Source organism: Myxine glutinosa, chromosome 9 (assembly GCF_964187855.1).
Source record: "Myxine glutinosa chromosome 9, kmMyxGlut1.1, whole genome shotgun sequence".
Taxonomy (NCBI): Eukaryota; Metazoa; Chordata; class Myxini; order Myxiniformes; family Myxinidae; genus Myxine; species Myxine glutinosa.
In genome coordinates, this window is record NC_136269.1 from 145,723,477 (window position 1) to 145,738,763 (window position 15,287).

The following is a 15,287-nucleotide window of genomic DNA, read 5'->3' on the forward strand; positions in this document are numbered from 1 at the left end:
CTCCCCTTGTCCCTTCCCTCCCAAACTCCCCCCTCACCCCTCCCCTTCAAATCTCCCCACCCTCATTGCTTCTCAATTTCCCCCCGCTCACTCCCCCTCCTCAAAGCGTCCTCCCCGCTTCTTCCCCCTTCAAACTCTCACCTCCATCTCCCCCAACCTTCTGCCTCGCTCTTCCCCCTCCTCAAATAACACCTCATTGTGGCTCACCCAATCACCATCAAACCTTTTGTCCGCCCCATCCTTCCCTTTCTCCGAGCTATTCTGAAATCTCTGACACACCTTCAACAGCTCTCCCTACCTCTTCCACCTCTTCCACATCTTACCCTACCCCTCCTCCCCCCTGTTCTGTATCTGATGCTCCCCCTTCCTCTTCATTAACGGTATGGACCTCAAACATCCGGGGCCTTCGTTCAAACTTAACTGATCTCTCCATACAGGTTGCTTCTGTCAAACCAGACGTGATCTGCTTAACAGAAACTTTCCTCCTTTATGATGTCTCTGATTCCATAGTATCTCTCCCGGGCTACTCCCTCCTCCGGTATGATAGACCTGAGCCTCGTCCTGGAGGCGGGGTTGCTATCTTTATCAAAAACTCTCTTCCTCACTCGCCCTGCACTGCACTCTCTCCACCTCACCCCCAGGAATACCTCTGGCTACGGCTTCCCCTTCGCTCCCACCTCTTGTTCATATGTGTGTTGTACCGTCCACCAAACAGTGATGACTCCATCTACATCTCGCTGTCTGATGATATGGACCAACTTCTATCTACTCATCCCAACTCTCTCTTCCTCATATGTGGTGATTTCAACTGTCATCATGCCAGTTGGCTGGGTGTCGGTACCTCTCTCACCAGCCATGGCTCCTCAGCAAAGGACTTCTGCGACTCACTGGGACTGACACAATCTGTCAATTTCCCGACCCGGATCTCAGTCAACGGAGCATCTTCTCTTCTGGACTTGGTTATGACTAACTTCCCTGAAAATGTCTGCTGCTCTTCTTCTGCTCCGATCGGATCATCTGATCATGTCCTTGTTAAAGTGGACATCTCTCTGACCATCCTCAGGGAGCCTGCTCAGCGTCGACGAGTCTGGCATTTCACTCAGGCCAACTGGCACGGTCTTCAAGCAGCCATCAATCATCTGGACTGGTCTCCCATCTCTACCACCTCTGACATCAACTCATCCTGGGAATTCTTCCAAAGTAAATTGCTCTCTCTCATGCACAGATTTATCCCATCTCGTCTTCAGTTGTCATACCCTTCCTCCCGTCCATGGTACACGGAATCTTGTGGTGAGGCTGTTGCCCAGAAACAACTTGCCTTCGTCTCCTGGAAAGCAAATCCAACGGAAGGAAATCTCATTTCCTTTCACAAAGCCCGAAACAAGTGTGTGTCCACCCTCAGGAGAGCCAGGAAACAATATCTCTCCGTTCTCAAGACCGAACTCTCTTATCTGTCTCCCTCTTCCAAATCCTGGTGGCGTCTGGTCAAATCCGTTTCTGGTGTTTGTTCCCCCTCCATCCCCTCCCTTACCTCAAACGGCTACACAGCTGACTCCGCACGTGAAAAAGCTGAATGCCTCAACTCTGTGTTTGCCTCTAAATCTTGTGTCCCAAACCCATCCCTCTCTGTACCCACCATACCCAGTCGTACCCTGCTGCTCCTGGACTCCGTGTCCTTTCCTCCTGACAAGGTGGAAAAGTTTCTGTCAACCCTCGACTCTGATTCTGCAACTGGACCCGACGGCATCAGCCCACGGGTCCTAAAATCCTGCTCTGCTGCTCTATCTCACCCTCTCTCTGTTCTCTTCACCCTCTCTTTTGCTCAAGGTCAACTGCCATCTGCTTGGAAATCAGCCAACATCACCGCTTTGCACAAAAAAGGTGCAAAAACAGATCCTAGCAACTACAGACCAATCAGCCTTCTCCCAATTATCAGCAAAGTCATGGAATCCATCATTGCTTCTGATATGAAATCTTTCCTCTTCTCCAATGGCTTGATCTCTGATCATCAATTTGGTTTCAGACCAGGTCACTCTACTCTGGACATGCTGCTTCTGCTGTCTCAACAATGGATGGAGGTCCTCAATGCCAAACAGGAAATTAGAGCTGTCTCCCTCGACATATCACGTGCCTTCGACACGGTCTGGCACCCCGCTCTGCTCACCAAACTCTCCTCCTTTGGTATCCATGGAAATCTCCACGCATGGCTGGCGGACTTCCTCTCTAGTCGTCGTCAACGTGTGGCCCTGAATGGGTTTCTCTCATCTCCTCTTCCTGTTCAGGCTGGAGTTCCCCAAGGCAGTGTTCTGGGCCCCGTGCTTTTTCTGGTCTTCATCAATGATCTCTCTGACTCTCTCGAAAATCCTCTCTATCTCTTTGCTGATGACTCCACTCTCTGCCGCTCCATTCCTCTTCCCTCAGATCGGCAGTCTGCTGCCTCCTCACTCTCTGAAGACCTGGACAAAATCACAGACTGGTCAAACAAGTGGAACATGTCTTTCAATCCTGACAAATCTCACACTCTTACTATGTCTCTCCGAAAAGATCGACTGGACAACCCTCCCATCTACTTTCTCAACAATCCTCTCCAAGAAGTTCTGTCGCTCAAGATTTTGGGTCTCACTATCTGCCATGATCTTTCTTGGGAAAACCACATTTCCAAGCTGGCCTCCAAAGCCAGTCGCCGACTGGGCATCCTCCGTCGTGCGAAGTCCTTCCTCGGCACAACCTGAGCTCCTCACCACATACAAGGCTTTCATCCGCAGCTCAATGGAATACTGTTCTCCCCTATGGGCCGGTGCTCCTGCCTCACACCTAGCTCGGCTTCACGCTGTTGAAACCAAAGCTTTCAGAATTATTGGAATCTCCCGCGATGAAGCTATCTCTGAGGGCCTTTCACTCACTCACCGCAGGCAGGTAGGTGGTCTTTCTGTCTTCTACCGACTCCTCTCCGGCCTTGCACCCCCAGCTCTCTCTGTGCTCTGTCCCCCAAATATTCCTACAGGTCGCACAAGATCTGCCAGCAACCCTCTGATGGTTAAACTGCCGAAATCTCGGCTCTCCGCTCACCTTCACTCTTTCATTCCTCTTTTCTCCCGCCTCTGGAACAAACTCCCTCACTCCCTTCAATCCCACTCCTCCCTCCAGGTCTTTAAAACAGCTGTTCACCACCATCTCTTATCTTCCCCCATCCAAAACCTTGATCTTTTCTACCCCCGCTAATTCACCCCAGATCCACCTTGTTTGAAATTCCAACTTCTTTCCTGGAAGTCCTGGCAGTGTCCATATGTTTTATACCTCTCCCACTGCCCCCTTCCCACGCCCCCCCCCCCCCCAAAGCCCTCGCCCTCTCTCAGATCTCTCGATGTCTCCATGTCTCTCGGTCCCTGCTCTCAAATGTTGTGTTTGTGTCCTTCCCCCTCTCTCCCCATATTGTCTACCGCTCCCGATGTTATATGTTTTATGTGTCGGTTTGTCTTTCTGTGTGATTAATGTTCGCTCTTTCACGAGCCTCGATCTTGTATACAAAAAAAAAAAAAATAAAAAAAAAAAATAAACACCATCAAGTGACCAACACCATCAAGTGACCAACACCATCAAGTGACCAACACCATCAAGTGACCAACACCATCAAGTGCCTAACACCATCAAGTGAACAAAACCATCAAGTGACCAACACCATCAAGTGACTAACACCATCAAGTGACCAACACCATCAAGTGACCAACACCATCAAGTGACCAACACCATCAAGTGACTAACACCATCAAGTGACCAACACCATCAAGTGACGAACACCATCAAGTGACCAACACCATCAAGTGACCAACACCATCAAGTGACCAACACCATCAAGTGACCAACACCATCAAGTGACTAACACCATGGAGTACTGTCTCAGGCCAGGACGTCACTACATGGTGACGATTTCACATTCACAATGTAAATATGACCATGGTTACTGCAATCGAGAATTTGTTGGTGTAAAAAGTCGAAACTTTTGACAAGAAGACCAAAGTGCAAAGGAAAGAAACACACAAAAATCAGGGTGGAGGGACACAATGGACAGACACTTGGAAGAAGAATGATACCGGGAGGGAAGAGGGGACCCGGGAGATGAAGAAGTGGGAAACAAGCTCAAAAAGAGCAACAGGAGGAAGGGAAGACCAATGATGAAACTGAAATGCAACAGAATTGGAAAAGAGTATGAGAGAGGGAGGGGGTGGGACACCATCACCTGGAAATGAAGAGGTGGCCTTGGGGAGAGTTAATGAGAATAGAGAAGATCATGATTATGGATGGAGGATCACCTGAGGTCACACTGGAGAGAAGATTGGGATTTAACAGAAGAGGAAGTTGGTTCCATAGGTGAGAGAAAACAGGACTCCGGCCTTGTTCCCCCAGCTCTCTCTGGGCTCTGTCCCCCAAATATTCCTGCAGGTCGCACAATATTTGCCTGCAACCCTCTTATGGTTAAACTGCCAAAATCAAGACTCTCTGCTCACCTTCACTCCTTCATTCCTCTTTTCTCCAACGTCTGGAACAAACTCCCTCACTCCCTTCAATCCCACTCCTCCCTCCAGGTCTTTAAAACAGCTGTTCACCACCATCTCTTATCTTCCCCCATCCAAAACCTTGATCTTTTCTACCCCCGCTAATTCACCCCAGATACACATTTTCGAAATTCCAACTTATTTCCTGGAAGTCCTTCCAGTGTCCATATGTTTTAAACCTCTCCCACCTCCCCCCAAGCCCTCTCCCTCCCACAGTTCTCTCGATGTCCCTGCTCTCAAATGTTGTGTTTGTGTCCTTCCCCCTCTCTCCCCATCTTGTCTACCACTCCCCTTATTTTGTGTTTTATGTGTCGGTTTGTTATAATGAGGTGTTTATAGAGTAAAGAGTTAACAAAGTGAGGTGTTTATGGAGTAAAGCATTAATAAAGGGAGGTGTTTATGGAGTAAATCATTATAATGAGGTGTTTATGGAGTAAAGAGTTAATAAAGTTAGGTGTTTACGGAGTAAAGCGTTATAATGAGGTTTTTATGGAGTAAAGAGTTAATAAAGTGAGGTATTTATGTCGTAAAGTGTTATAATGAGGTATTTGTGGAGTAAATCATTATAATGAGGTGTTTATGGAGTAAAGAGTTAATAAAGTGAGGTATTTATGTCGTAAAGTGTTATAATGAGGTGTTTATGGAGTAAAGCATTATAATGAGGTGTTTATGGAGTAAAGCATTATAATGAGGTGTTTATGGAGTAAAGAGTTATAATGAGGTATTTATGGAGTAAAGAGTTATAATGAGGTGTTTACGGAGTAAAGTGTTATAATGAGGTGTTTATGGAGTAAACAGTTATAATAATAAGTTATTAAACAGTTATAATGAGGTATTTATGTCGTAAAGTGTTATATTTAGGTGTTTATGGAGAAAAGAGTTAATAAAGTGAGGTGTTCATGGAGTAAAGAGTTAATAAAGTGAGGTGTTTATGTCGTAAAGTATAATAATGAGGTGTTTATGGAGTAAAGAGTTAATAAAGTGAGGTGTTTATGTCGTAAAGTGTTATAATGAGGTGTTTATGGAGTAAAAAGTTAATAAAGTGAGGTATTTACAGAGTAAATCATTATAATGAGGTGTTTATGGAGTAAAGAGTTAATAAAGTTAGGTGTTTATGGAGTAAAGTGTTATAATGAGGTGTTTATGGAGTAAAGAGTTAATAAAGTGAGGTGTTTATGGAGTAAAGTGTTATAATGAGGTGTTTATGGAGTAAATAGTTAATAAAGTGAGGTGTTTATGGAGTTAAGCATTATAATGAGGTGTTTATGGAGTAAAGAGTTAATAAAGTGAGGTATTTATGGAGTTAAGCATTATAATGAGGTGTTTATGGAGTAAAGAGTTAATAAAGTGAGGTGTTTATGGAGTAAAGAGTTAATAAAGTGAGGTGTTTATGGAGTAAAGTGTTATAATTAGGTGTGTATGGAGTGAAGAGTGAATAAAGTGAGGTGTTTATGGAGTAAAGAGTTATAATTAGGTGTGTATGGAGTAAAGAGTTAATAAAGTGAGGTGTTTATGGAGTAAAGAGTTATAATTAGGTGTGTATGGAGTAAATAGTTAATAAAGTGAGGTGTTTATGGAGTAAAGAGTTATAATTAGGTGTGTATGGAGTAAAGAGTTAATAAAGTGAGGTATTTATGGAGTAAAGTGTTATAATTAGGTGTGTATGGAGTAAATAGTTAATAAAGTGAGGTGTTTATGGTGTAAAGAGTAAATAAAGTGAGGTGTTTATGGGGTAAATCGTTAATAAAGTGAGGTGTTTATGGGGTAAAGCATTATAATGAGGTGTTTATGGAGTAAAGCGTTATAATGAGGTGTTTATGGAGAAAAGAGTGATTAAAGTGAGGTGTTTATGAGTAAAGAGTGATTAAAGTGAGGTGTTTATGGAGTAAAGTGTTATAATTAGGTGTTTATGGAGTAAAGTGTTATAATGACGTGTTTATGGAGTAAAGAGTTAATAAAGTGAGGTGTGTATGGAGTAAAGTGTTATAATTAGGTGTTTATGGAGCAACGAGTTAATAAAGTGAGGTGTTTATGGAGTAAAGAGTGATTAAAGTGAGGTATTTATGGAGTAAAGTGTTATAATGAGGTGTTTATGGAGTAAAGCATTATAATGAGGTGTTTATGGAGTAAAGCATTATAATGAGGTGTTTATGGAGTAAAGAGTTATAATGAGGTATTTATGGAGTAAAGAGTTATAATGAGGTGTTTACGGAGTAAAGTGTTATAATGAGGTGTTTATGGAGTAAACAGTTATAATGAGGTATTTATGTCGTAAAGTGTTATATTGAGGTGTTTATGGAGTAAAGAGTTAATAAAGTGAGTTGTTTATGGAGTAAAGAGTTAATAAAGTGAGGTGTTTATGTCGTAAAGTATTATAATGAGGTGTTTATGGAGTAAAGAGTTAATAAAGTGAGGTGTTTAAGTCGTAAAGTGTTATAATGAGGTGTTTATGGAGTAAAAAGTTAATAAAGTGAGGTGTTTACGGAGTAAATCATTATAATGAGGTGTTTATGGAGTAAAGAGTTAATAAAGTGAGGTGTTTATGTCATAAAGTGTTATAATGAGGTGTTTATGGAGTAAAGAGTTAATAAAGTTCGGTGTTTATGGAGTAAAGTGTTATAATTAGGTGTTTATGGAGTAAAGAGTGAATAAAGTGAGGTGTTTATGGAGTAAAGAGTTAATAAAGTGAGGTGTGTATGGAGTAAAGTGTTATAATTAGGTGTGTATGGAGTGAAGAGTGAATAAAGTGAGGTGTTTATGGAGCAACGAGTTAATAAAGTGAGGTGTTTATGGAGTAAAGAGTGATTAAAGTGAGGTGTTTATGGAGTAAAGTGTTATAATTAGGTGTTTATGGAGTAAAGTGTTATAATGAGGTGTTTATGGAGTAAAGAGTTAATAAAGTGAGGTGTGTATGGAGTAAAGTGTTATAATGAGGTGTTTATGGAGTAAAGCATTAATAAAGTGAGGTATTTATGGAGTAAAGTGTTATAATGAGGTGTTTATGAACTAAAGTGTTATAATGAGGTGTTTATGGAGTAAAGAGTTAATAAAGTGAGGTGTTTATGGAGTAAAGAGTTAATAAAGTGAGGTGTTTATGGAGTAAAGTGTTATAATTAGGTGTGTATGGAGTAAAGAGTGAATAAAGTGAGGTGTTTATGGAGTAAAGAGTTAATAAAGTGAGGTGTTTATGGAGTAAAGAGTTATAATTAGGTGTGTATGGAGTAAAGAGTTAATAAAGTGAGGTGTTTATGGAGTAAAGAGTTATAATTAGGTGTGTATGGAGTAAAGAGTTAATAAAGTGAGGTGTTTATGGAGTAAAGTGTTATAATTAGGTGTGTATGGAGTAAAGAGTTAATAAAGTGAGGTGTTTATGGAGTAAAGAGTTAATAAAGTGAGGTGTTTATGGGGTAAAGTGTTAATAAAGTGAGGTGTTTATGGGGTAAAGCATTATAATGAGGTGTTTATGGAGTAAAGCGTTATAATGAGGTGTTTATGGAGGAAAGAGTGATTAAAGTGAGGTGTTTATCGAGTAAAGAGTGATTAAAGTGAGGTGTTTATGGAGTAAAGTGTTATAATTAGGTGTTTATGGAGTAAAGTGTTATAATGAGGTGTTTATGGAGTATAGAGTTAATAAAGTGAGGTGTGTATGGAGTAAAGTGTTATAATTAGGTGTTTATGGAGCAACGAGTTAATAAAGTGAGGTGTTTATGGAGTAAAGAGTGATTAAAGTGAGGTGTTTATGGAGTAAAGTGTTATAATTAGGTGTTTATGGAGTAAAGTGTTATAATGAGGTGTTTATGGAGTAAAGAGTAAATAAAGTGAGGTGTGTATGGAGTAAAGTGTTATCATTAGGTGTTTATGGAGCAACGAGTTAATAAAGTGAGGTGTTTATGGAGTAAAGAGTGATTAAAGTGAGGTGTTTATGGAGTAAAGTGTTATAATTAGGTGTTTATGGAGTAAAGTGTTATAATGAGGTGTTTATGGAGTAAAGAGTTAATAAAGTGAGGTGTGTATGGAGTAAAGTGTTATAATGAGGTGTTTATGGAGTAAAGCATGAATAAAGTGAGGTATTTATGGAGTAAAGTGTTATAATGAGGTGTTTATGAAGTAAAGTGTTATAATGAGGTTTTTATGGAGTAAAGAGTTAATAAAGTGAGGTATTTATGGAGTAAAGTGTTATAATTCGGTGTTTATGGGGTAAAGAGTTAATAAAGTGAGGTGTTTATGGAGTAAAGCGTTATATTGAAGTGTTTATGGAGTAAAGCGTTAATAAAGTGAGGTATTTATTGAGTAAAGTGTTAGAATGAGGTGTATATAAAGTAAAGTGTTATAATGAGGTGTTTATGGAGTAAAGAGTTAATAAAGTTAGGTGTTTATGGAGTAAAGTGTTATAATTAGGTGTTTATGGAGTAAAGTGTTATAATGAGGTGTTTATGGAGTAAAGAGTGATTAAAGTGAGGTGTTTATGGAGTAAAGAGTGATTAAAGTGAGGTGTTTATGGAGTAAAGTGTTATAATTAGGTGTTTATGGAGTAAAGTGTTATAATGAGGTGTTTATGGAGTAAAGAGTTAATAAACTGAGGTGTGTATGGAGTAAAGTGTTATAATGAGGTGTTTATGGAGCAACGAGTTAATAAAGTGAGGTGTTTATGGAGTAAAGAGTGATTAAAGTGAGGTGTTTATGGAGTAAAGTGTTATAATTAGGTGTTTATGGAGTAACTTGTTATAATGAGGTGTTTATGGAGTAAAGAGTTAATAAAGTGAGGTGTGTATGGAGTAAAGTGTTATAATTAGGTGTTTATGGAGCAACGAGTTAATAAAGTGAGGTGTTTATGGAGTAAAGAGTGATTAAAGTGAGGTGTTTATGGAGTAAAGTGTTATAATTAGGTGTTTATGGAGTAAAGTGTTATAATGAGGTGTTTATGGAGTAAAGAGTTAATAAACTGAGGTGTGTATGGAGTAAAGTGTTATAATTAGGTGTTTATGGAGCAAGGAGTTAATAAAGTGAGGTGTTTATGGAGTAAAGAGTGATTAAAGTGAGGTGTTTATGGAGTAAAGTGTTATAATTAGGTGTTTATGGAGTAAAGTGTTATAATGAGGTGTTTATGGAGTAAAGAGTTAATAAAGTGAGGTGTGTATGGAGTAAAGTGTTATAATGAGGTGTTTATGGAGTAAAGCATTAATAAAGTGAGGTATTTATGGAGTAAAGTGTTATAATGAGGTATTTATGGAGTAAAGTGTTATAATTAGGTGTTTATGGAGTAAAGAGTTAATAAAGTGAGGTGTTTATGGAGTAAAGCATCAATAAAGTGAGGTATTTATGGAGTAAAGTGTTATAATTAGGTGTTTATGGAGTAAAGAGTTAATAAAGTGAGGTGTTTATGGAGTAAAGCGTTAATAAAGTGAGGTATTTATGGAGTAAAGTGTTATAATGAGGTGTTTATGAAGTAAAAAGTTAATAAAGTGAGGTATTTATGGAGTAAAGTGTTATAATTAGGTGTTTATGGAGTAAAGAGTTAATAAAGTGAGGTGTTTATGGAGTAAATCATTATAATGAGGTGTTTATGAAGTAAAGAGTTAATAAAGTGAGGTATTTATGGAGTAAAGTGTTATAATTAGGTGTTTATGGAGTAAAGAGTGATTAAAGTGAGGTGTTTATGGAGTAAAGTGTTATAATTAGGTGTTTATGGAGTAAAGAGTTAAAAAAAAGTGAGGTATTTATGGAGTAAAGTGTTATAATTAGGTGTTTATGGAGTAAAGAGTTAATAAAGTGAGGTGTTTATGGAGTTAATAGTTAATAAAGTGAGGTGTTTATGGAGTAAAGAGTTAATAAAGTGAGGTATTTATGGAGTAAAGTGTTATAATTAGGTGTTTATGGAGTAAAGCGTTAATAAAGTGAGGTATTTATGGAGTAAAGTGTTATAATGAGGTGTTTATGGAGTAACGAGTTAATAAAGTGAGGTATTTATGGAGTAAAGTGTTATAATTAGGTGTTTATGGAGTAAAGAGTTAATAAAGTGAGGTGTTTATGGAGTAAAGCGTTATATTGAAGTGTTTATGGAGTAAAGCGTTGATATAACGAGATGATGTGCAAAAGAAAATGCAGGAATGCTTGGAGATACCAGGTGCCGTGACAGTGACGCCGGCCATCTCACATTCCTTCTCCTTTTCCATGTCCTGCCGCTCCTTTGCCCGTTGACGTAAAAGCATCCAAAAGGTAAAAGTGTACATCAGCTAGAAGGGGAGACATTATAACATGAATGTGACACATGTGAACACTGCTGTTGGTTGAAATCTACTTACAAGAGCATCAAAATACAGAATGAGGCCCTGCTACGGCCTAAAGCCTGTCTTCGTCTTGTATATAAGGATGATGTTTAGACGTCTAGGTCTGTCACGCTTAATAATTGGCTCTTCTTCTGGTGTTCTATTTCATAACTTTGCTCCAAGGACTGTTTCCAGGATGATCCCAGAACCCAACGATCGGCCTCCAGCGGTAGTTTGATTGTTGTCATCATCATTTCCTGGTATTTATTTCTGGTTCGACAAAAAGTTATTCTTCTTATATTATGTTAGTTTCATTGAGCATCTCAGCTCTTGCCATATTATTTTCAGGTCGTTATACTTTATTATTTGTTTTTAGTTTCAGAATTTTTGACACCAAAATCAGTGGGTATAGACACTTCAATCAGAAATTATTCCTTTCTTTAAACTCTCTTTCTGCTCTGTGGTGGCGTACTGATGAGGGAGTCTTGCACCCGCGGGTAAAACATCATTACTCCCCCTCCCTCCACCTTCCTGCCCAAAATTCCCAACCCCACTCTCCATACACATAGGAAAACGAGGATCTGTATATGAAAATTTTGATTAATTGACAATTGACGACTACACTCGATGAAGAAAAGATCATGGTATGTGAGCAATATGTGATACCTTCTAGTGCAAATCCAAAAAACACCAACCACTGTAATGGGGTAAAGAATTTGGATTAAAAAAGAAAACACCATCCCTCCATTATACAGACTTGGCATTTAATATGGAATATTTTTTTTGTGGGGGTGAACATACTTTTCAAGATGTCTTAGAACCAAAAGTTCATTGGAATTATGTTGAAATTATTCTAGATTTTGTTAATGTGACCTTTAAAAGAAACAAAAACCACATTTGACATTTCGAAACAAATAAATTGATCCTTGAAAGTGATGTAAACTGATATCGAACTCAATTCATGGACGGTACTGTGTTAAACTTCTGTACGTTTTCCAGAAGTATCTCTTTATTTTGCACATTAGCCAAATTTTTTGTTAACAAAAACAAAAGTTAAATTACGACTGGGATTACGGACAGTAAAATTACAGTTCAGTACTTCGTGTAACCCACACGAGCATTCAGGAGAGCACGTACACGTTGAGGCATGCTGTTCACGAGATTTGCCAAGGTTTGGACAGGAATCGCTTGCCATGCAGTGACAATAGCCTGCTGCAATTCATGCACAGAGGTCGGCTGCTGGTCCAAGTGGTCGATTTGACACGTTAATTCTGCCCATAAGTTCGCTATCGGATTCATATCCGGGGACATGGCAGGCCACTCCATATGCTCTACACCACGGTCAGCAAGAAAGTGTTGGATCATGCGAGCACGATGACGCCGTGCATTGTAATCTTGGAAGACAAAGTTTCCTCGAAAGGCTGCATGAGCAAATGGAAGCAATGTTTCTTCCAGAATGGCCCTGCACTTGAACTGGTTCAGGTTTCCATTCAGAACAACCAGGTCAGTTTTGCCCCCTGCATGAAAAGCAGCCCAAACGGTCACCCCACCACCTCCAGCTTGGACTCTTGGCACTATACAATCTTTGTTGTAGGCTTCATGCACTTGTCTGCGCACTCGGACGTGGCCATCTTGACGATAGACCAGAAATCTAGACTCGTCACTGAAGATCACGTGATTCCAGTGTCCTGGCTGCCATTGACGGTGCTCTCTGGCCCACTGCAATCGGCGCTGGCAGTGTTGTCTGGTCAGGCGTGGCTTTCTCAGGGGACGCCTGGCACGATAGCCTGCTTGAACCAGTCGTTGGTTGACTAGCCTTCTGGATACAGGCACATTTGTCAGTTGCTGCCACTCAGCCCTAAGCCGATTAGCTGACTTGGTACAGCCATTGCGGACTAACTGGTGCAGCTGGCGATCATCCCTCCTTGTGGTTCTGCGGGGACGTCCTGGCCTCGGTATTGGAGTAGGGACACCCCTCTGAGCATTTCGTTTCAGGATCTTTGACACCTGACCTTGAGTGATGCCATACTGCCGAGCAATAGCACGCTGTTTCATGCCGTAATTTCGTAAAGTCACCACTCCATGACAAACAGCATTGTCGAGTTGACGGACCATCTCCAGAGGAAGCGGCAATAACCTTTGGAGACGTGCAGCAGTTGTTTTCCACTAATACAGAACGCAACAACCCTTGTATACCAGACTGTGAAGCCAATCATCAAATGCACCTGTCCGTACATTTTGCCACGCCACCTGAGATATAATCCTGTTGTTGACTTCTTGCTGCGACAGACAATCAGTGACATGGTTCTTTTAACAAACAAATCACCATAGTGTAAAAGAAACTCACCAGATTGATATACTGAGTTAAGAAAGTAAACCCAAGTCAAGAAAAAATATATATTCCATATTAAATGCCAAGTCTGTATCATTATATCTGTGGGAAAATCACTTCCGATTTATGAACCACCTTTCAGGAAGATGTGGTGTTCGTAAATCCAGAGATTACTGTATACAAATACAGCGTTATGCATGTAAAATTCAGAGCCAATACTCAAAGAATGCTTGAAATAACATTCATTCGTTGCTAAGTAACCATGAACCATTCGGGCCGACTCAGAAACTCCACTTTCTCACAGAACGACGCTCAACAAACAGTCTTTCCCCAACACGATCCTTTCTTCCTCTTTCCTCTATGCCTTTCCTTGGCTCTCAGGCCTAACTCGGAATTGTGACATGATGCAACGGAATCGTGACATGATGCAACGGAATCGTGACATGATGCAACAGAATCGTGACATGATGCAACGGAATCGTGACATGATGCAAAAGCCCTTTTTCTGTATGATCCACGTAATGTGCGGATGTAGCGAATCTGCTTCTGAGAAACCGCGACACGAGAAGTTTTGTGATCGTGTGGTTGGTTCGTGTCCATGTGCATAGCACCTGGTGCCTCGCTAGTGTTTTATTTTAATAAATCTAACACTGAAAAGTAAGTGATTTCCCAAGGCATGGTATTTCTGCTGATGTCACATCGTCACGCACAACATAAACATCTTTTAAATGATGCATAATTTTTTGAGAAGAGATAAATTCTGGGTAGACATGTGAAACTGGTTGTGAATTTGACACCCTCTCTCCCCACGTGGTGCCCAGGGGTAAATTCCCCCTCTGCACCCCTCCCCACCTCATCCCTCAGACCGCCACTCCCGCTCTGTTCATCCTATAATACGCTCTTGGTCAGCTTCCATCGAGTTGGAAGTCATCAAATATCAATGCACTACACAAACATGGTACAAAACTGATCCTAAAAAATGTAGAACTATTGACTTACTTCCCATTATAACCAAAGTCAGGGAATACATCATCACAGTTGATTTCAAATCCTTATTTTCCTCCAATGGCCTGATCTACCACAAATAGGTCAGATTCACACTCGGTCACTCCACCATGCCCATGCTGTCACTGCTTTCCAAACAAGGGAGGGAGGCCCCCAAGTGCTGTGTCTGCCTTCCCAACAAGGGAGGGAGGTCCTCAAGTGCTGTCTCCGCTTTCCCAACAAGGGAGGGAGCCCCTCAAGTGCTGTCTCTGCTTTCCCAACAAGGGAGGGAGGTCCTCAAGTGCTGTCTCTGCTTTCCCAACAAAGGAGGGAGGCCCTCAAGTGCTGTCTCTGCTTTCCCAACAAAGGAGGGAGGCCCTCAAGTGCTGTCTCCGCTTTCCCAACAAGGGAGGGAGGCCCTCAAGTGCTGTCTCCACTTTCCCTATAGGGGAGGGAGGCCCTCAAGTGCTGTCTCCGCTTTCCCAATAAGGGAGGGAGGCCCTCAAGTGCCATCTCTGCTTTCCCAACAAGGGAGAGAGGCCCTCAAGTGCCATCTCTGCTTTCCCAACAAGGGAGGGAGGCCCTCAGTGTTTTCAGATAAGATATCAGGTCCATCTCTTGAGCATTTCACGGTCTGGCTCCCAAACTTGCTCTCCAAAGTCTCTGTCGACAACATCCAAAGCAATCTCCTCTCACGGCTTGCTGACTTCTTCCTCTCTTATCGATCAATGGGATCCTCTCATCTCTCCCTGTCGAGCATGGAGTGCCCCAAGGCAGTGTCGTCAACCCTGTCCGGTTAGTCATCTTCAGCAACGATCTTTCTGATTTTTTAAGAAAATCCTGCTCACCTCTTTGCTTATGACTCCCCCCTCTGCCATAACATCCCTCGTCATTCAGGTAGGCAGGCAGCAGCCTCTTCGCTCTCTACAGACCTTCACATAATCAGGAGCTGATCCATCAGTTGGAATGTCTTTCAACCCTTAAAAATCTCCAACTCTCAATGTCTCTTTGAAAAGACCGTCTGACGAAACCTCCCATCTACTTCCTTAACAAACTTCTTGAAGAAGTACAGCGACTCAAACTTGGGGATTTGACCTTCAGCCTTAATCTTTCTTGGGCAAACCATTATTCCATGATGGCCTCCAAAGCAAG

At 41.2% G+C, this 15,287-nt stretch overlaps 1 protein-coding gene across 1 annotated transcript in view; it reads right to left on the reverse strand.

Annotated features, from left to right (window-relative positions):
- Nucleotides 1–15,287, reverse strand: part of PIEZO2 (piezo type mechanosensitive ion channel component 2) — a 474,200-nt gene that overhangs the window by 264,834 nt on the left and 194,079 nt on the right. Inside the window, 1 exon segment of the mRNA XM_078785142.1 lies at nucleotides 10,675–10,786. Within this exon segment, the coding sequence (XP_078641268.1) occupies nucleotides 10,675–10,786 (112 nt within the window).